Source organism: Heteronotia binoei, unplaced genomic scaffold (assembly GCF_032191835.1).
Source record: "Heteronotia binoei isolate CCM8104 ecotype False Entrance Well unplaced genomic scaffold, APGP_CSIRO_Hbin_v1 ptg000055l___fragment_3, whole genome shotgun sequence".
Taxonomy (NCBI): Eukaryota; Metazoa; Chordata; class Lepidosauria; order Squamata; family Gekkonidae; genus Heteronotia; species Heteronotia binoei.
Window position 1 is genome coordinate 560,211 of NW_026799985.1, and position 22,456 is coordinate 582,666.

General features: G+C 39.4%; 1 protein-coding gene across 2 annotated transcripts in view; it reads right to left on the reverse strand.

Moving 5' to 3' along the window:
- Nucleotides 1–22,456, reverse strand: part of LOC132590497 (solute carrier family 12 member 2-like) — a 136,564-nt gene that overhangs the window by 85,641 nt on the left and 28,467 nt on the right. For both annotated transcript variants that reach the window (XM_060263401.1, XM_060263400.1), the window contains exons 5-9: nt 20,429–20,568; nt 19,428–19,538; nt 16,996–17,104; nt 12,331–12,458; nt 12,160–12,244 (exon numbers count right to left, since the gene is read on the reverse strand). In XM_060263401.1, the coding sequence (XP_060119384.1) occupies nt 12,160–12,244; nt 12,331–12,458; nt 16,996–17,104; nt 19,428–19,538; nt 20,429–20,568 (573 nt within the window). The remainder of the gene's footprint in view (nt 1–12,159; nt 12,245–12,330; nt 12,459–16,995; nt 17,105–19,427; nt 19,539–20,428; nt 20,569–22,456) is intronic.

Consider the following 22,456-nt stretch of genomic DNA (forward strand, 5'->3'; position numbering starts at 1 on the left):
TTTGTAAGTACATCCTTTTATTCTTAAACCTTGCATATCTTTATCTTCTTGAATCTGCATCAATAAAATTTCAAGAGTCATTATAAACAACAGTGGTGAAAGCGGACAACCTTGTCTAGTACCTTTGCTAATTTTCATTTCTTCTGTAAGATCTGCATTAACACACAACCTTGCCCTTTGTTCGGAGTATATTGCTTTTATCATTCTTATAAAACTTTCTCCCAACTCCATTTTTTCCATTACCGCGAACATAAAGTCCCAGCTTAAATTGTCAAATGCTTTCTCTGCATCTGCAAAGAATAATGCTACTTCTTTTTCTGGATGTCTTTCATAATATTCTACAATATTTACAACAGTCCTAATATTGTCTCTTATTTGTCTTTTGGGAAGAAACCCTGCTTGATCTTTCTTTATAAAATTTATCAAATGTTGTTTAAGCCATTCTGCCAAGATTCTTGTAAATATTTTATACTCATTAGTTAATAACGAAATTGGTCTGTAATTTTTTACATTTGGGGCATCTCTATCTTCTTTAGGTATCAACGAAATAACAGCTTCTTTCCATGTATTTTGTACTTTCCCTTTTATTCTTATATTTATCAACTTCTGCAATTTTGGTATTAATTCATCCTTAAAAGTTTTAAAATATTTAGCTGTATATCCATCTGGCCCAGGAGCTTTTCCGTTTTTCATTGTGTTGATTGCTGCTTCAATTTCTATCTTTTCAATTGGATCATTCAAAACTTCTCATATTTTCAGTTAGGGGTTCTATTTTTAACTTTTGTAAATATTCATCCATCTTCTCTTTCTTTATTTTAACACCTTTAAACAGTTTGGCATAGTACTTGAAAAATTCTCTTTTTTATTCCCTTTTGAGTAACCACTTCTCTCCCATCTACCACAATTCTGTTAATAATTCTATTTTCTTTCTTTTTCTTCAATTGCCAAGCCAAATACTTGACCGGTTTATTTGCTCCCTCAAAGGATTTCTGCTGAAGTCTTTTCAAACTCCATTCCACTTCTTCATTCAACAAATGTCTCAATTGAGTTTGTAGTATTGTAATTTTCCTTAAAAATTTCTTTTTCCCTGGTCTTTTTCTCAACTCCCCTTCCTTTTTCTTTATTTCATTTTGAATGTTTAACAACTGTTTTTCTTTTCTTTTCTTCTCTTGTCTTTATTATTCAAAGTAATCAACACTCCTCTCATTACTGCTTTATAAGCATCCCAGACCGTCTGAAAATCACTATCTTATCATTCACTTGGAAAAAGGCTTTAGTTTTTCTAGATATGTCACTGTTTCTTTATTCTGTAGCAAATCTTCATTCAGTCTCCATCTTCTCGATTTATTGGACAATTTTGTAATCCACATTATTGGGTTATGGTCAGCCCCTATTTTAGGTTAAATCTCTATCTTCTTTGTTATAAGGCTTAAGTCTTTAGATCCCCATAGCATGTCAATTCTAGAAAAAGTTTTGTGTCAGCTCCTCAATTTTTCTGTCAGCTTTTTATATGTTCTCCTATCGTTTATCACTTGCCTTGGCAACTCCTTCATGATTCTCACTTTACTGCCTCCCACTATCAGTGCCTTTTTAAAATTTTTATTCATGATCCTTCCCACCATTTCCTTTGTCATATATCTTATAACAACATCTCTTGGTAGATTATTTTTCTTGGCAAAAAGTGAATTCACTCTGTACATATAGTCATACATATTTTTAGTTTCTTCAGGATCTTCATCTAAAAATCCTGCAATTATTTTTATTATATATCATTTCAAGTCACCATCCTCCAAAAATTTTAACCTCACAGATTTCGGATTTAACTGTCAGGTTCAAAAGATTAGGGCTTGCTTTTTATAATAAACTTAGTTTCACCTTCCTCAGAGCTTCCTAGACCAAGATATAATTTTTTAAAACTTTTAAACCCTTCAAAAAACAAGACAAGAAATTTTAGATCTCACCGATTTTCATTTTGACTATCAGATTCAAAAGAGTAGGACTTACCGTTTATGGCAAGCCCAATTTCGCCGTCCTCTGAGCTCCCAAAGTCCAGATATTTATAAGTTTTTAAATTTTCCAAAATGGCGGCCAAAACTTTTTATTACTTTTTGCAATTTCTTTTCCCTTTTAAAAATTTCCGAGGACCACACAAATAATATGACCAATAGTTCTTATCTTCTTACCCTGTTTTCAGTTGATTCCAACAATTTATACTGTCCCGAATTCTTTTTATAAAGTTTATAATTTAGCTTCCCAGCAATGGCCGCCAATGTTTCTCAATGGTATATATTCCTAGAGTAGGTTTTCTTTCCACTACTTCCTGTTTTTGTTACCACAAAGTCACAAGGAGATCTCGCGATACTTGATGTATTTCCTGTCTTGCTCAAATGTGCTGCAGGTCTGTTCCAGTATGACGATGTTGCTTTTACTTCCAAAACCGCAAGTAGACAAAACAATAAATTCCTTCTCACTTTTTAGCAGTTTTTAACACTGTCCTTTATATTTATAAAATCCAAATTTCACCTCTTCCTTCCCTCTTCTTCCAAGCTCTCTATATTTTCTTTTCCCACCTTTTAACTTTGTCCCTTTAAGCTATAAATAGCTCCGGAATGAAAAAATAATCTTCTGTACCTTTTCTTCCAATTATCCAAGTTTCCACTGGTCTTTCAAAGCTTTAGATGTTTAGCAATGTCTAAGAAGGTTAGGATCCTGATGAGCTTATGTCAAATAAATGACTCTGGGTGCTTCTGCAGACGATGACTATGCAACTTCTCCTGAGACCCCTCAAAGCCTCAAAGAAGTCCCCTCCGGGACTCCCTTTTAGCCAAGGTAAATCTTTTTAAAGTTTTCTGTGCATGTCTTGGACTATTTTCTAACTGAGAAAAGTAGGCAGTAGGCATTAATTTGCCTTCCACTACCCCGAACAGAAGTTCCAGCCTGCTCCCGTTATGAGAGACTGCTCAGCTCAGCATTTTCCTCCCCCAGAAGTCTGCAATCTAGTGCATTTTTATCCTGTCCTTTCTCCAAGGAACTCAGAGGACTGTACAGGACTCTTCCCTATTTTATCTTTATAACAACTCTGTGAGGTAGGCAAGATCACCCAGCAAGCTTCACAGCAGTTACATGAATTTGAATCCAAGTTTCCAGATCATATGCCAACATGCAAATTACTGCACCACACTGGTAGTCAACTCACAGATTCTGATAAGCATACTTAATGCTGTGTTAGATTGGTGATAGTCCACTGTCTATCAGATTGGTTCTGGACAGACCAAAGGCCATCATATCCACCAACATTCAGCTTACTGATAAATACAAAAATGTTGATTACTTGTTATAGTGCTTATGACAAATCAACACATTATTTGAAGACTCTACAACTGACAGCCCATATCCTATCACTCCATTTAGCAAAGCCTGAAGTCCTTGTATAAGGTACAGATGTGAAGGCCCAGGGGAAAAACAGGGGGAAAGATTTTTCCTGAGGCTTTTTTTTTCTTTCAGTTTTCTTAATGGAAAAACTGGAAATATGGGGGAGCACTGGAAAAAAAAAACATTTTCTCTTTTAGAATGAATGAAAAACTTTTAAAGACATGATGGCCATACTGCAGACATATACAGCTCTTGATTCCAAGATGTGGGAGGGAAGTCAGCTGGGCACGTTGGGCCAAGTTCTGTGGAGGACTGAGGCCCTTTGGGTCATGGCTACTTCCCGAAGTATCCTCCCTGAGGCCTTGTGTTGCTTGCTCGGTTTTTTGCTCTGGTAAGGTATTGTTTTATTTGAGTGAAGTCAACTACTGGAGAAACTTGGCAGAAGTCTGACTTGGCTTACATGGAAAACCTAACCCTATTCTTCATGTAATGCTTATATGATCCTCTATTTCCCCTCAGTACTAGTAAGCTTTACAGTAATAAAGTAAGCTCTTCAAGATGTATGCCTCCTGGAAACATAGGTATCCAGCATCCTGTCTATCACAAGATATTTATGAATGCCGACTAACATGAGGTGTATAGAGACTATATTCTTCCCCTTCTTAATGCTTTACATAAGGGTATCAAACTCATTTGTTATGAGGGCCAGATCTGACAAATGAGACCTTGCTGGGTCTTGCTATGGTAATGCCAGGTAGCAGAGATATAAATTTTATAGGGCACAAAGACAACTGAAGAATATTTTTACTTAAAATAAAACATGCTTAAAACATTAGCATGTTTCCAATATTTTGTTTAACAGTTTTCGATAACTGACACCTCTTGCTCTAAATCAGGGGTGTCAAACATGCAGTCTGGGAGCCCCGGAGAGCTCCTATCAAGAAGAAGAAGAAGATGATATTGGATTTATATCCCGCTCTCCACTCCAAAGAGTCTCAGAGCGGCTCACAATCTCCTTTACCTTCCTCCCCCACAACAGACACCCTGTGAGGTGGGTGGGGCTGGAGAGGTCTCTCACAGCAGCTGCCCTTTCAAGGACAACCTCTGCCAGGGCTATGGCTGACCCAAGGCCATGCTAGCAGGTGCAAGTGGAAGAGTGGGGAATCAAACCCGGTTCTCCCAGATAAGAGTCCGCACACTTAACCACTACACCGAACTGGCTCTCTGCCCCCAAGCAACTGGTTGTCATCTGCTTCCTTCTCCCTCTCTCGTTTCCTTCTGCATAATAGCTTGCTTTGCAAGGCTTTCTCAATTGCACAGGAGCTACAGAGCAAAACCTCTATTTTCTCCATTGGCTGAGGCTCCTCCCTTGGGGAGGGATAGCTTGCTTTGCCAGGCTCTCTCAATTGCACAGCAGAGCTACTGAGCCAAGCCTCTCTTCCTTCTATTGGCTGAGGCTCCCCCAGTCCCTTGTGGAAGGAAAGAGCCAGAGTGCTAACATTTTAAGCATGTTTTAAGATTTTTAAAAAATATGTTTGTCTGTGTTCTTTATAAAATTTATATCTCTGCTACTTAATCTTAAATAGGTACACACATGGCCTGGACCGACATGGTTCAGCCCAACTCAACATGGCCTGGCCCAACAAGGTCTCATTTATGTCAGATCCAGTCTTCATAACAAATGAGTTTGACACCCCTGCTCTAAATTACTGCATCAAAATCTGGAGACAATGTCTGTGCTGTAGCAATCCTGACTATGCTGTTAAGGTGTGTATCTGTAAATTGCAAGCCTACTTTTGATTTATTGACATTCGCTACAGAAATCTCATGGTCAATGCTCTGTGCCATAAGACTATGGGGGAAACATGAAATGGCTGGGCATTGTGAGCATTTCTACATAAATTGCTTCGTGCGCTGGTCAAGAACACATGAAGGCACCATAACATAGACTGAGAACAATGTGTTTTACTATAAAACTATAATCTTCCCCAGAAAAATAACTGCAACTCCTATGAGGAAGTGTATGAACAGAGAGACAGTCAGTATAGTGGTCACTGTCAGCCTACTATCTGGGAAGTCTACGTTCAGAATCCCCACAGGAAATGTACCAGATGCATATTCTCAGCCTAATCCACCTCACTGTGCATTGTGGTCATTCCTCATCTAAAAAGAGTAGATCAGGGCATGAAAAGAGAGAGGGGGGAAGGGGGGGGGAGAGAGAGAGTGAGCAAAGATCAGAAATCATTAATCTCGACAATGTTGGTGATAGCCTGCATGATGATTGCTAAAATTGGAAACCCACACACACACCCATGATTGAAATGTGGAATGATAAGTTATGAGGCCAGTATGTAAGGGGAAAGACAATGGATAACCCTTTTTTCGATAATGATACTGATTTTGGAATTCTTTGGAAAAAATTCTTTTTTGCCTAATAGAATGGATTATAGGCTATTTTTGAATTCTAGCATATTATGTACTGTTTTTGTAAATTGTTATATGCATCCAATGGTTTAAATTAGATCTTTGTATGTTAGATTGATATTCTTATTATTTATTTTCCCTGTGCTCCCTTTGTATTGGATTAGGACTTGTATTGTATTAGGACTTGTATTGATCTCATTTTTACATTGTGCTTCTGAACCCGTCTTATTTGGTTTTTTTCCCTGTAAAATCCTTTATGAATTCAATAAACCATTTTCCAATTTTAAAAAGGGAGAGCCAGGCTTGTGACACTTTCACCATCATTCTCCAATTCTGCTCTTGTTGTTTTCCCACGCTAATGTTCTTTCAATTTCTTAATTTCAATATTTTGTCATTGGATTCTAACTTTATACCACTTTGCATTCTTAACCACTGCCCACCAGCTATATGTAGCATTGCTCACTGTAACCCATTCAATTGTGTCTGATGAAGTATGCATGCATGTGAAAGCTTACATTCTGAATAAAACTTTGTTGGTCTTAAAGGTGCTACTATACTCCTATATTAAAATTAGTTTAGGTTTGATAGGACAGTAAGTATTGCATATATTTCAACTTTTCCCAAAATGTACATTTTTTTCTGGTTTCAAATGTCATGAAATTTACATCTCTACTGAACCTGAAGGAAGCTTCTTAGGCTGCACTAACCTTGCAGCTTATGTTAGGGCACTGGCTCAATGATTTTAAGATTACTAGCTGCGAGCGCATACCATATATACAATTATTTTAGAGTTTCCATTTAAATCCAGTAAGACTTTTTAATGAACAAACATGCACAGAATTGACTCATTAGCCTTGTCAATTAGTGAAAACCATGTTAACTGAATGGCTGGTCCTACTGAAGAAGTCAAGTGAATGTATTTTATTAAATTACTTTCAGAGATTGCATTGAAGGAATTCTCTTTTGCTTTTACTGATCTGCAGATTAACTTTTTAAAAGCAATAACAAGAAGGTCCTGGGAATGATACTTATCATGTGACAGAGGACAGCAGGGAGGGAGGGGAGAAGAGGGAAAGCCAGTTATATTAGTACAATACCAAGGTTAGTTTCATTTCTAAAATACCAGCTCAAAATATGCTGTTAACTAATCTTTTATCCTGTTTAGAACCTGACTATATTACAATTCTGGATACTTGAAAAGCATGCATTTCACTACAGCAGTCTGAAACACTTAAAAACAAAAACAAATGTGTTAAAAATGGAGCATTCAAATTATAAGAAACTTTAGAAATTACAAGTAAGGTTCTCCCTGAAGCTCACAGCATCTCTGCAGTTTGAACAGCAATGCAAACTGGATTTTTACAAAAGCATACTGGATCCAGACCCTGTAGAGATTTCTATAAAAAGACTCATATCCCAAACTGTGCAATTACAAGCTGTACAGTTGATATAAGATTAAAAAAAAATCTCATCCAGTTAGCAGTCAACGCTGACAAGCAGAAAATAGTTTCTAGGGAGACAACTCCCTTTCCTTCCAGTAATAATATAGCAGAAACCCATCAAGATTTGTTAGCTACATCTGAAAAGGACATAACGAAAAAGATCATGCCAAACATACACACTAAATAATGTCTGCCTACAGAGTTCTGCTTACTCAGAAGGAAATCACAAACACCATTTGTATAATAGTTTGGTAGTAAGCACTGTGCCAGGGTAGTGCAGTGGTTAAGAGTGTCAGACTAGGATCTGAGAGAAACATGTTTGAATTCCTACTCTGCCATGAAAGCTTGTTGGGTGACTTTGGGCCAGTCATACACACTCACCTAACCCCCACAGGGTTTTCATGAGGATAAAAATGGAAAAGCAAGGGGAAGAACTGCTAAAAGTAGAATCGCCAGGTCCCATTGTCTCCCTGGTGGGGGGATTTGGGGGGTGGTTCCAGGAGTGGGAAGGGCTGTCTCCAAAGCGATGACATCACGCAGGGTGATATCATCACACCTGGAACACAGCGCTGTGCATGCATCCCCCCACTTTCCCCCAACAATTTAAAAGGAATCTTCCCTTTAACTGGTTGGGGGGTGGGGAAGAGCAAGCTGTGAATTTGCAGCTTGAGGGGCAGGTGCCCGCTGTTTTCAAGCACAACCACAGTTGACTGTTAGAAGCAGGGCTTCCCCACTAGTCAGGTGGGGGTAGCCCAAAAAATTGGGGGATCCCCTGCCCCCACCTGGGGACTGCCATCCCTAGCTGTAAGGCATTTTGAGCCCCATTGGAGGAGAAAAATGGAGAATAAATAAATATCACTCTTTAGCAGTCTCTTGACCAACATTTAAAGTTATGTGCAAGCATGAGACAAAAATGACTTTTGGGCCAGGTAGCAGAGTAGTTTTCTCACCACTGCATAAAATTCAGAAGCAGAAGCTGCACAAAGGAGTACTTGTAAATACATTCCTAATTGCCTACATTCTCTCATTAAGTTTAACTTTTCTACCGGATCAAATTGCTAGAGATGTGGGGGGAAACAAGGTTCCTCTCACTTACAGACAATGGTCTTATAGCAGTGGTGGTGAACCTATGGCACAGATGCCAGAGGCGGCACTCAGAGCTCTCTTTGTAGGCATGTGCGCTCCTTCCCCCCCACCCCATGCACGAGGCTCTGGAGTCATATCTCATTGAAGCTCCTCCTCTCCCCAAACTCGGGCTCCTTCCCCCAAATCTCCAGGTATTTCCCAACCCAAACCTGGCAACCCTAACTGGGCCTCCTTCAGAGAGACAACAGGGCACTCCAACCTTTTTGAGCTCGTGGGCATCTTTGGAATGCACAATGCAGCCCCCAAGCACAACACACAGAGGAAAATTCCTTGCAAGTATTCCTGCAGTTTTAGGGAGGGGGTTAGATGGGACCCACTAGGGCAGGCGTGGCCAAACTTGCTTAACATAAGAGCCACATAGAATATATGTCAGATGTGTGAGAGCCATCAGACACAAATGTCAGATGGTTTGAAGAAGTGGCTGGTTTGAAGAAGTGGTTTAAAGTGACAAATGCCTTCTCTGATGGGGGCTTCAAGAGTCACACAATGTGTGTGAAAGAGCCACATGTGGCTCCTGTGGCTTCATGTTTTCATTTGGCCAAGACCTGGTTGCGTTTCATATTTCAAAACTGTTGTGGCATGGTCCAAGCCGAAGGGAAGAAGAGAGCATGGGTCTGTGGGGATGGGGGGAGGAGGAGAGATCAGGACCTTGAATCAAGCACGTTTTTTTTTTGAAGGGATGTGGGTTTATTACAGGAAATGTGGATCCCACTAATCTGGCAGAAACAGCGGCTGGGATCGCCTCTGGTTTAGGAGTGGAAAGGGAGGAACTGCAGGCTTCCTTGCTTTCAAATACAATGCTTCTGATAGCGGTATCTGAGCAGAGCACTTTCAAGCTACAGGGACCATAAGGCAAATGGTTGATAAGCTGATTTTGAACTGTTGCACTGTTGTTCTGCTTTTCCAGAACATCCCTAACAAGTGTTTGTCTAGCTGCTGCTTAAAGACTGCCAGTGAGAGGGTCGACTGCACTGTTGAACAACTCTTACTGTTAAAAAGTTTTTCCTGCGCCAGTCCTCTCCTCTGCTGTGAGCAGGAGCAGCTCCCTGCCCTCCTCTAAGTGGCAGCCCTTCTAATACTTCAAAAGAGCAATCATGTCTCCCCCCTCAACCTCCTCTTCTCCAGACTGAATATCCCCAAGTCCCTTAGCCATTGGGCTTGTTCTCCATGGTTACTCGGAAGTAATCTACAGTGAGCATTGTGGTATCTGCTCTCTACACATGCACAGGATTGCATTTTTAGCTTAAAGAAAGAAGAAGATATTGGATTTATATCCTGCCCTTCACTCTGAATCTCAGGGTCTCAGAGCAGTTCACAATCTACTTTATCTTTCTCCCCCACAACAGATACCCTGTGAGGTTAGGTGGGGCTGAGAGAAGCTCTCTCAGAAACTGCCCTTTCAAGGACAGCTCTGTGATAGCTATGGCTGACCCAAGGCCATTCCAGCAGCTGAAAGTGTAGTGAGAAATCAAACCTGGTTCTCCCAGATAAGAGTCCACACACTTAACCTCTATACCAAACTGGCCCTCCTTTCTCACATCAGACTTTCTAGTTAATACAATTCATACTATCCCTGAAGTTTCCAAGGGTAGCTGTGCTGGTCCATAGTACAACAACTAGATTCGAGCCCAGGAGCATCTTAGAGACCAACAAGATTTGGGGGAGGGGGCACAAGCTTTCCAGTATTAGAGCTCCCTCAATTAGATAAAAGGAGCTTTGTCTCTCAAAAATCTAGTTCTCTAAGGTGCTGCTGGACTCAGATTTAGCCATATAAATCAGTGGACTCCTTTCATCAACTTAATTTATTAACTAACATCATGTATCCTCTGCCTTCCTCCCCCAAAAGGACACTGAAGTGGTATGACATTCTCCCCTTCTCTTTTATCCTCGCAACAAACCTATGAGGTGGGTTAACTCAGAGTATATTACAGGTCCAAGGTTTCCCAAAAAGCTGCCAGGGCAGAGTGGGCATATGAATCAGGACCTCCCAGATCTGATTTGGACATCCTAACCACCAGCTCCTACTAAACACACTATATTTTAATATATTCTTTTTTCCTAATGGCAAACTAGAATGATGTTTATAATGTATGATACATGTTCAAAAGTAAATTAGATGGACAGGAACACCTCTGGGAAAGGCAGGTTCTCAGTTTAATTTAGACAAAGCAATAAACAGCCTCCATTTATTGCCTTCATTCTCCCATCACCATTATTCTCGCATTCTGACATGTTACTATTTTGTTGGTTTCCTAAACAAATGCTATCCAGACCAAATGTTCTTTCAGTTTGTTAATTTCACTATGAGTTGTTTTTTCTAAACTAAAACCTCAGTATTCAGGTTAAATTGCTGTGTTGGCACTTTGCGATAAATAACTTGGTTTTGGGTTGCAGTTTGGGCACTCGGTCTCTAAAAGGTTTGCCATCACTGTCCTATAGGGTCCCAAGCATGTAGTAGTCAGAAGAGGCTAAGGAAGTTTTTCCTTTTCCAAAGAATCCATTAAAAAGTAATCAGCTGTCTTCCAATACAATACAAAAGTGGTCTCAATAAGGTTAAGGGCCTTGGTAATACTTGCAAGGGCAGAAAGGTGGGATACAAACTGCATAGTAAATAGTCATTCCAGTTTTGCCAAAATCCAGTACAAAAAGCTTGGAAAATCAAGAAACCTCCTTGATTGCCAAACATGAGTGATAAAAGCGTTGTTTTTGGCTTTTAAGGCATAGGTTACTTACAAAAGTAGTCAAAACTTTAAAAGAACCTCTGAAAATTCTGAAATCAGTTTCCAGATAATAACTTGGATGTCAATTTACCTACTCAGCTACTGAGCATCTCTCCCCTGATAGTTCTACTTTTTATTTTATTTATTTAGTATACTTCTATTCTGCCCATTCCCCATAGGGCTCAGGGCGAAGTACAACATATGATAAAACAATAAAATACAATAAAAACCATTTTATAAACAAACAACTCAACAGCACTCAAAATTTTCCATATCATCGCATATTGCCCAGCCTGGCCATCTCACATCATGATAAGATGTTATACCATGGAGATGGCAGATATTATTCCATTTTATAGCACAGGTGACAGTGCTGGCAGGAGAGGCCAACCAGATCAAGAATAGATGCCCGCAGCCTCAACTAAAAACATGCATGTATGTTCAACTTTGTATGCATGCATGTATGTTCTCTCCTTTTAAAATGTGTCAATAAAGCCAAATGCATCTTGCTGAGAAAAATAAAGTGAAAAGTTGCATATGACTAAATATAGTTACTGTAAAGCAGCCTGAATAGCCCTTAGCAGCTTAATGTCACTAGAACTCGGAAGGATCAGCCACGGTTAGTACTTGGATGAAAGACCACCAAGGAAGAATGGGTTTGATGTGCAGAGGAAGGCTATGGCAAACAACCTCTGTTTGTCTCTTGCCTTCAAAACCACATGGTCCTGAGGTTACCATCAATCAGTTGCAACTTGATGGCACACAGTTATTAAAGCAGCTTTATAGTTGCTGGAAATAGAATGGTTATTGCTATTACAGTACAGGAAGACAAACTTATCAAAACTCATCATGCTGGCTTATCAGTATGCAATAAAACAGTAAAACAAATTGCTATTCAGACACCAGTTGACAGAATGAAGTGTCTGAATACAGCCAGATGTATAACTATAAAAGATATTAGCTAGATTGGAGTTCAGTAGCACTGTAGACACCACAAGGATTCAACAATATAGAAATGATATGTAATAACCAATAAATCAAAGTTAGTTATTTACCTACAGATACAGCAATTCCTATGTAAACCACAGTGGTTATTAAGATGGCCAACAGTGTCCCTTTAGGTATGGCTGATTGGGGATCCTGAAAGAAAAATTCAGTCAATTTTTAAATCCACCGAATGGACTGAATAACTAAGCAACAAAACAAAAATACACATGAACACTCACCGCAAGATCACCTGAGATATTGGCACCAGCTAGAATGCCTGTTGCAGCTGGAAAAAATATAGCAAATACTGAAAAAAAAGTCTCCCCATCTCGGAAATCAGGTCCAAAATTCTCTGAAAATATTTCAGCTGTTAAAAAAAACAGGAAAAAAAACCATACGTTCAAATATATAAACACCCACAGTGGTCATTCTTCATTTCCGCAGGGCCTGTAAGACCGAATTGTTTAAGCAGGCTTTTGCTGTTTAATTGAAAAAAGGCTGCCACCAGACATCTTATAGAATGCTGGTGATCACAGTCGAGAATTCAATACCGCTTATATTGTACCGAAGCAGCGCCATAGAATGGTTTTAAAACTGAAATAAGTAAATTATGGTTTTATATGTTTTATTGGACTGATTGTATTGTATAATGTTGTGAGCCGCCCTGAGTCTGCTTGCGGAGAGGGCGGGATATAAATTGAATGTAATAAATAAATAAATAATTTAAACAATTCAGAAAAAAAATCTAAAAGAAGTTACCCTAAGATGACTTAGTCTTTTAACCATAATAGATAAATAAAATCTACATGGTTTCAAGGAGACTCCAGAGATTTCTGGCATATAATTGCATTGCAGTGTTTTCAGTGAGGGTATTTATGTCTTTTCTTCAGGGCTAATTTTGTAGCAGGAGCTCCTTTGCATATTAGCCCACAGACCCCTGATGTAGCCAATTCTCCAAGAGCTTATAGGGCCTACTGTTTAATTCTTGGAGGATTGGCTACATCAGGAGTGTGTGGCCTAATATGCAAAGGAGCTCCTGCTACAAAATGAATCCTGCTTTTCTTAAACCTAGTTATTTTTTTTATTTAAGAATTAAGTTGTAGTGCCAAGCTGTTTTAAAAGGACAAATGACAGATTTCTCAGTTACAGTTTTTTAAAAATTGTCCTTTTCTTCCATCTCCTTTTAGCTAAATTAATTCCTTCTTGCATAACTGGCTGCTTCTCTGGTGGCATTCCTGAATTTTCTAAAAAATGAGTAGTGATTGTAGCTGGCTACAAAGGGAAAAGTAGTAAGCCCTCTGCCTTCCTGTGGGTAGCAGCAGTAGCTGCAAGCTGTGGCAAAAGAAAACAAATTGAGCTAAAAGCGAAAGAACACTGAATAGACATCCGGAATTTCTGCTGAAGGGGACTTATTTCTGAGAAGATACATAGCAATAGGTCCTTGCTCATATGAATGAATTTTTATGGGGAATGTGGTGCTGTATTATATGCTGTGTGAAACTACTGTTTGAATTCCACATGCTCATAAAAGGAATCTTTCAGCAGTACAAAAAGGCTGCAGCATGGAACTACCATTACAGAAGATATGTGGGTATATTAAGTGAAAGGACCCCACTTGCTTTTTTCTATCAACATCGATAGTTCCTAATCCAATATAGCTAATAGTATAGAACCATTTAGGTGGAAAGTAATATTCACTGTTAATATCACACACACACAAAAAGCTTGAATCCTGCTTAAATTTCTGAGGGCACAAGGAAGAATATGTTCACTAATACCTCTCTTGAAAGAGACCTCCAATCTCTCCCCCTGTTATTCCTTGGTATCCCTTGCCCCACAAAAGAAGCATTTCAGAAGATGGTATTATTTGTGCATTGTACATTTCCCCAAACATCTGCTATCAGATGTAGCAAAGAAATGCATCCTAAGCTCCCCCTCATTCCCTACAAATGTTGCAGTCCCAAATTTTAATTGTAATAGTAGGAAATTAAGAGTTTCCTCCTTCCGTATCTAGACTGTACCAACTGACTTCTCCAAATTTCAGCTTGTACAATACACCAAGTTCTAAACTTTGAAGACAATCAGTCCAGCAATAAAGTCAAGACTTCAGAATGTTGGCAGTTGGCAATGTGGTGACAGCAGTCTTCTCCTCAGCTACCTTTTTTGTTTTCTCAAAGCTGTCAGGCATGTGCATGGCCAGGACAGGAGCCTGGCTCACTGGCTAAGATGGGCACTAGCATGTGAAGGTACCATTTAAGCAAAGAATGAGGAAACAGAAGTTTTGACCAAGTTCCTCTCCCCCTCCATATTCTTCTTTTGAAATCTAGGACTAAAAAAAGAAAATGGGGGCGGGGAGGGAGATCCAGAAGGGCCACTGCATAGGAAAGCATGAGAGGAAGGCCAGAAGAGGCACAGTAGCTTAGGGAGACAGGGGGTGGAGAGAGAAGAGACTTCCAAGTGTCAGTGCAACTGCCAAGGATTTTTTTTAAAAAATAAAAAAAAATTCCACTATTCAGACAGCAACTTTAAGATACAAATGCATAGACTTAATACTCTGGCCAGCATGGGAAAGACCATATAGTTTTTTGTTTGGGGGGGGGGGTGTCTCTGCTGCTGTTTTGTTTTTCCAGGGAGCTTAAAGGGCTTGCTTTCAGATGTCAAAGGGAACCCAAATATAGTAGTTAAGTAGTGTAGGTAAGAGGGAAAGTATCTCAAAGACTGACAGTGCTCAGAAGATGTAATTTAGTACACTTTCTTTTCAGAATCTATTAAGACAAAAAAAAGTCTGGTTCTACTAGGACAGTTGCATATATTGTTATCACAACTTTGGATACAGCTGTCATTTGTCAAAGCAAAACAGATTTTTCATTTCTGGTCCTACAAGTTGGAGCCAACATTAAAGCAGAGGGATAGCAGCCGTTTCCTGCTATTCATTCTCAGGTATGCTTTATGGGCTGTAATTTAGACTGGGAAAAAAGGCATACAAGGTTGATAAATACAGGCAGTAGAGAAGGGGAGAGGTGCACTTAGCCATTTCAGCCAACTTTTTGTCATGGGGCTCAGTCAGATGCTTGAAGGTTCTTCATGAAGAAAATTCTAGAAATGTGTGATCTGTATACATGGAGAATGCTACAGAGAAGGCAAGGAACGAAGCTTACACAGCAGCAACAGGGGAAAGGTGTACTTGGAAGAATATGTTTTGTGAGACAAAGCTGAGAGATGTACTACAATGTTTGCAAGAAAACCAGCAACGGATAATGGTTATGGAAGTGCTAGAAAGGTTTAAGTTCAAAGAGTGATGGCATGCTCACATTCAAGGTTTGGGTGAGGGAGGTTAAGTTGAAGATATGGGAGCATTCAGGAATTGTGGGGGGCAGAAAGATTAGTATAGAGGGGGGGGGGGGAAGGAGACAACAAAATGGAAAAAAGAGGTTATCAATGGAAACTGGATAAAATTATAGAAGTGCTCTCCACAGTCTCCAATCATTCCTATGAATCACCGCCTCACCCCAAAACTTGTCTATCTACCAATCCGGCATGCCATTTTATTGCTGCAATACACTAACCCAGTAACAGCTCCTGTACTTGAGCTGGATTTGGGAGTCCTGTCTGCCACTATATTCACGCCAGAGAACCCCGAAGTCCTGGCTAATACAAATGTTGCATCTTGAATGGTGAGGGTGTAAGTAATTACATTACAAAAAAGATGAAAGCTGAAACAATAGAGGAAGGAACAGAGAAACATGAAAGCAAATATGAGTAACAGGCAGGATACACTAGTGCTTGCTTCTCCCTCCCACTCCTTCCCATTCATTTTACCCAGACCTGTTTGTTATAGAATTAGTCCTATCATTCCTCTCAATGGCTTACAGTTGTACATGACAGCAATAACCCCCTTTATATCATTTCACCCCTTCTTCCTCATGTCCTCATTATTTTACAGGCAGTTTAACTTGTCTTTTATGCTTAGTGGAGCAAGAAGGAATGTATAAAACCATCTGTTCACCAAATATAGGAAAAAGTATACATATGGGCAAAAAGGCAAGACATAAGGCAGATGTGCTACATGGGATCAGAAAATGGCATATTGTCCATTGCTATGTATGTCTACATAAACTTAGTGAATCCCACTGACATGACATGAATGTAGACTAACAGCTGTCTACGTAGGATTGGAGCCATAGGAAGCAATCCCAAGAATAATTTTATTCAATGGGGCTTACTCCCAGGGCAATATTCTTAGGATTGCCATAGACTTCCAGGAAGACATAACACTAGTTGATGCAGGGTCCCCAATGTGGCACCTGCTGTCACCACACCTGTCAAGTGTTTTCACGGTGTGGTTGAGGAAACTTCTGATCAGCTGTGCAGATTAAAATAACACTGCTTCAGCAGCAGCTACCACCAGTTTAATTTTGCCTCATCCCTCTTTCTCAGTGTATTTTTAAAAATTACTCCTCTTTTCCTCCATCCTTTGACTTCAGTGTGTATGTGGTTCCACCTCCTGTGGCAGCCTTTTTGTGGTTGTGCTCTACACCCTGTGCCAGAACTCCAAAGGTGTCCACAGACTCAAAAAGGTTGTGGGTTCTTGGGTTAGTGCATGTGAACAGGAACTCATGCACTGTAACTAAGTAATCTTCATCTGTTCTAGGCCAAGCCCAGATGGAAGAAAGGAAGATGTGCACAAACTGTATTGGACTGAATGCTTCTATATAATATATTCATCATTCAAAATCTTTACACTCTGAAGTCTGCACACAATAAAAAAAAAGAAGACGTTCTTCAGAGTTGTAACAGTCTTTTAACTCAAGTTAAATACAACACTGAAAAAGCATGTCCTATTATCAATCTTCCAAAGTAGGACAGTGCAAACTTATTGAAAAAGTATTTCATACTACTCTTACCTTTGTAGCCAAAGAAGCCTCTGGGCTTCTTGCTCTCAAATGGAATAAATGTTCCTATGATAAAGTCAGCAATAGCTAGTAACAGGATCACCAGCAGAACAATCTGTGCCTGTAATATTATAAGTCATCGTCAAAATCACTAATTTAATACATTTCTTTCCAAGTCATCAAATTTTGCTAGGAAAATCAAGACCAGACACCATTTTATATATTAATTCCTTTTCTCTAAGAGTATAGTCAAAGCAATATATACAAACAAAAAGGCTATATTACACTGTATTTCACCTCCGACGTTTGTCACCCTGCCGCATCTCGTGGCACCCCAGCCCTGGGGTAAAAGGACTAAAACAGAGGCACGGCCTTAGAAATGCCAACAACACACTAATGTTGCAGGACAAGGCCCATTTGGGTCTGCAAGGGCATGGGGGAAGCACATAGATGGAAAGACAATCAGGGCTAGTTCCCAATGGAGAAAAGACCTACAAGGGCAAAGGTCTCCTTTGAAAAGATTTACTCAAGAGTAGACACACAGCAGGTTTCAGGGTGACTTAACCTTGGGAACTGGTGTTTGGAACTGAGCTAAATAATAAAAAGGGCAATCTGCATCTCTTGAAAGCTGACTACTCCTAGACAACATAGCTCATCTGAGGGGGATGTGGAACTTGGTCACGGTATCTCACCCCTCCATGAAAGAAAAATTAAAAGAAGATATTTAAAATCATGTGACACATATCTATGCCATCTCTCCCTGATTTCAGTCAGAAAAATTAACTGAATAATTAAATTTGAGTCCGTGGCACATTTAAGACCAACAAAGTTTAATGCTGGATATAAGCTTTTATGTGCATCAGATAAAGTGTGCATCAGGTAAAGTGTGAATGCATACAACATTATGTGCATGCACATTTGACATTATGTCTGCATGGCGACTTCTTTACTGGACACAGAACAATTTGACAATATGATTTTCCTTCATGTCACTAAAAGCTTATGTTAGATGACCATATGAAGAAAACCAATGTAACAGGGACTAATGCTTGTCACATGTGTAAAGTAACTCTGGATGTACCCATTTTTAGTAGCCTGAACACCAGCACTACACATTCAGATTATCTGCAAAAGCGGATATGTTGACCTCCTATACAAAGTATACAATTGCTCAATAATTCAAGAGGAATAGCTAAATTACTCTGTTGCAAAAAATATTTTTGTCTTATAGATCCTTAAAGTTTACTAAAATTTTATTCCAACACAACTTTTGGGGACCACTGTTTATTTTATTCCAACATGAATGTTCATAGACTAGAAATGGTAGTTTTTAAGGAGCCGAACACTTACTGTAAAATGTTGTGATTCACACGCACAGTCGGTATGAGAATGTATGCAAAAACCCAAGCTTGCTTTCATGGAGCTACAGTCCCTATTCAATATACCTGCTTTTATTGCAGACTTTTTTCACCTTTATTACAGACAAATGTTTGCTTCACAAGCAAGAGTCAGCTATCTGCAGCATGAAGAGAGCCAGTTTGGTGTAGTGTTTAAGTGCGCGGACTCTTATCTGGGAGAGTCGGGTTTGATTCCCCACTTGCACCTGCTGGAATGGCCTTGGGTCAGCCACAGCTCTCGTAAGAGTTGTCCTTGAAAGAAGAGCTGCTGTAAGAGCTCTCTCAGCCCCACCTAACTCACAGGGTGTCTGTTGTGGGGGAAGGAGATAAAGGAGATTGTAAGCTGCTCTGAGACTCTGATTCAGAGAGAAGGGTGGGGTATAAATCTGCAGTTGTCATCTTCTTTTGCCAAGGCAATTTCAAGACTCTTTAACCTGACTAGTTTTTTTACCTATTTGAATTAATTGGACCCCCCCAAAATATTAGTATTCCTGAATGCCAATATTGGTTTTGTATTGGTATTTAAGTTAATATCTGGGAAACCTGAATTTATTTGGCTCCATTACACCCTATAGGGACCATCCCCATACAGCATAATGGAGAAGGGATTTAAACTTTAAATCCTTGCTGAGTTGACTCAAGCCACCACGACTCAACTCAGCAGGGATTTAAAGTTTAAATTCACTTGCTGGCACAACTGGCTAAGTGAATCCGCACTTAAATAAAAGACAAATTTTATCGGCTTTTATTCAGCCGGGGCTATTTCAGTAGCTGAATACATATCTGTAGTCAGATAAATATCCAAAAAATATCGATAAAATATTTTTGGGTATTTATTCAACTTGATATATACCGAGCACACACCTACACCTGATGTCTGTACCATGGTCTCAAATCCAGTTACTGTAAGAATGTCTCCCAGTCAGAAATCTGAATGTTAAGGCCTGAATTTCAATGTATAATCTTTTACCATTCCTTTAAAACAAATGGGCAGATTTTCTACATTTCTTTTCTACAAATACTAAAAACTTAGAACATAATACTTACCTTAGCTTCCCATTCCATTCCTGCTAGAGAGATGCCCAACAAAATGACAATTGTTATGGCTCCTATAATTCTGATATCATTTGTTCCATCCAACATAACTGCACCATGTTCCTATTAGAAGATTTGAAATTATATGGAACACACTATTTACTAAAGATACAGAACAAGAAACTTAGTATTTTTAACTGAAAATGGGGACATGCACAAAATGTCATTTTGGTTGCCTTTCCAGGACCAAATATCAAACACCTTGAGAATGTGGCTTTCAGAATCATGAAAAGAATTTGGGCTTTTGCATTCTCTTTTCTTCTCTTTTACAATTTTCTTTACAGTGAACTAGCTTTTTGTAAGCGGGGGGGGGGGGGGGAGAATGAGAATAGGGTTCTTTGCTGCATTATGCTCCTAGAAATGTAGCCTCCCTTTTTATGTGCATCCATGTCAAAAAATCTTGGACAAGCTAGAAGGCAAGCACCAACCAATTAATATGCTATTTCCAATTCTGGTGTGGAGGGCAAGTGCAATCTAAATCAACCATTAGTATAGGTATAGACAATGATCCAAAGACCTGCTTAGATCCATTGCACTAAACCCAACAGATTTTCAACTTTCTTTTTCTTAGCAAATCTCACATGGCTTTCTTAATTTCAGATACTCTTTGGACATGCAGCATGGGGAGTAGTTATTGGAGAAAATCCAAGATCATGACAGTCTTCTTTTGGTTTTTACAGAATTAATTTCACAAGTCATCATATAAATTTTACAGAGAACAGACAATAAGATTCCATCCTCCATTTTGCCTATCACTTTTGATAGTGCCAAAGTACTATGAATATAACCTATTCATCTAAACACGATACATTCAACAATGTATTTTGTACCATAATTTATAATGAATTTAACAAGCACATGTACTGTAACAAGCACATGTATCTGTAAATGCAGCAGGAGACAGATTTTATTCTACTATGATTACAACAACTGAACAAGAACAATTAGCTTACCTTAAGTAGTTCTACAACAGTTTCTGCAAAGCCAACTACATACATGGCTACAGCAACTGCATTAGCAAATGCAAATATCAAGCCAATTGCACCACCAAACTCTGGACCCAAGCTTCTGGAAATCAGATAATATGCTCCTCCTGGGGGGTAATTTTTCAAGACCGTGAATAAGAAACTGTAAATACAGTAGTCTAATTAACATATTACACATGAACATATGGCAAATTCATGCACTTGGCTGCTACTGCAAGTCCAGACTTTAATAACAGTTTGTCTTGGACTACTAAATTTCAGAGCTCTAGTTCAGCAGAATCTAGCAATTTTATATACACCCCTGAGTCAATCAGTGAGGACTGACACCCTTGGAATCCCTATCAAAATACAAGCTTTCAAAGGGGTCAAGGATTTGCTATATGTTTAACATCTGAAAAGGGGATGGAATGTATTTTAACACCTTCCATTTAATCCCCTGATCAAGATCTCAGAAACAACCAAAATACACCAGAAACATTTTGTGTACAGCATATTTTTTCAGCTACAAGTTTTGCCATTTTCATGTCCTGTTCTGTTTCACTGACAGATAAATTTCCCTAAGTTTACTTCTTAACATTATTTTTACAATGTAAATAACAAAATGCATACTTAAATCATTAGCAGCAAACACTAGGAATGGGCATGAACCAGCTGACAAACTAAAGTTCATAACGAATTTTGGCTGGTTTGTGGTCTGTGAAGCAATGTTCGTGAACTGAAAAACCACCACAAAGAGCAGTCTGCTCTTCAAGGAAAACTGCTAAGCTGCTTGGTTTAAATAACTGGAAACTATTAAACCGCTGCTTTCTGTTCCCCACAAAAAGCTGCAGGGAGCAGAAAGCAAGGGTTTAAATGGCTCCCAGCCATTTTGCCCCCTGCTTTCTTGGCTTGTGGCCACTTTTGGTGGCAAGCAGAAAGCAAGGGGCGAAATGGCTGAGAGCCATTTAAACTCCTACTTTCTGCTCCCTGCAAAAAGCTGCAGGAAGCAAGAGTTTAAATGGCTCCCAGTTCACCCCTTGCTTTCTGCTTGCTGGCCACAAGAAGAAACCAGTGGTTTAAATGGCCCCCTATTTTCTGCTCCCCATTAGAAGCTGCAGGGAAAAGAAAGCAGGGGTTTAAACTTTAAATGGCTCATGAACCAATATGAACCAGTTTGGTTTGGGAACCAACCTCGTGTGTCATATTTTGTGGTTTAGCCACTAACCGAACCAGAAGAATGCAATTCATGCCTATCCCTAGCCAATCCACTCCCCAGATTTACACAAATGCAAAATAAATCTCTCAAAAGAAAATTGTGCTGTTTTGTTATGTAAATATTTTGTATGTGTAAATGCAGGTCTCTAGAATGAGATAAGAGAGGAGCTGGATGGGTGATTGAAGTGTATTATGGTAGCTGTACCCTAGGAGGTGAGATGACTGGTTTGTTCTGAGGGTTTGGGAGAGAGGAAAAGAGATCTGTTGAAAAGACAGTGATGTGTTGTGGAGAGAGAAATCTGTGCTTTTTGTGGAAGTTATCAAATTAAGTGGAAAGCGATGGACATAAATCTATCACCTCCTCCAAGAAATTCACCATGAATCTGGATGGCACTGGTACAGGAGGAGGTAACAAGTGCAGTCTAAGCCCATCTCCAGCTCCTTAGACAGTACTGCTGTTTTTAACCATCTCTGATGGTTAAAAGGTGGGTGCCAGAGGTGCTGCCAGCACCCTGAAAGTTCGCCTAAACCCAGCTGGTGGTGGCAAAATGTCTTAAGGCAGTTAAATACCCTCAGCTAGTATAGGATGATTTTAAATCAACGGTCAAAACAACACAGGGTATATTTTTCAATATATGACAAAAATGCTCCCAACAATTAGCTGTAGTTGGTACAAAATGTGGCAGCCATATCACTGTACTTTTGAACCACGCTAAAGGGCAGTTCTACATGATGGCATTATAGAAGATTAACATGAAGCCATTATCTGTAAATAATGCTAAAACTTGTACACTACACCCC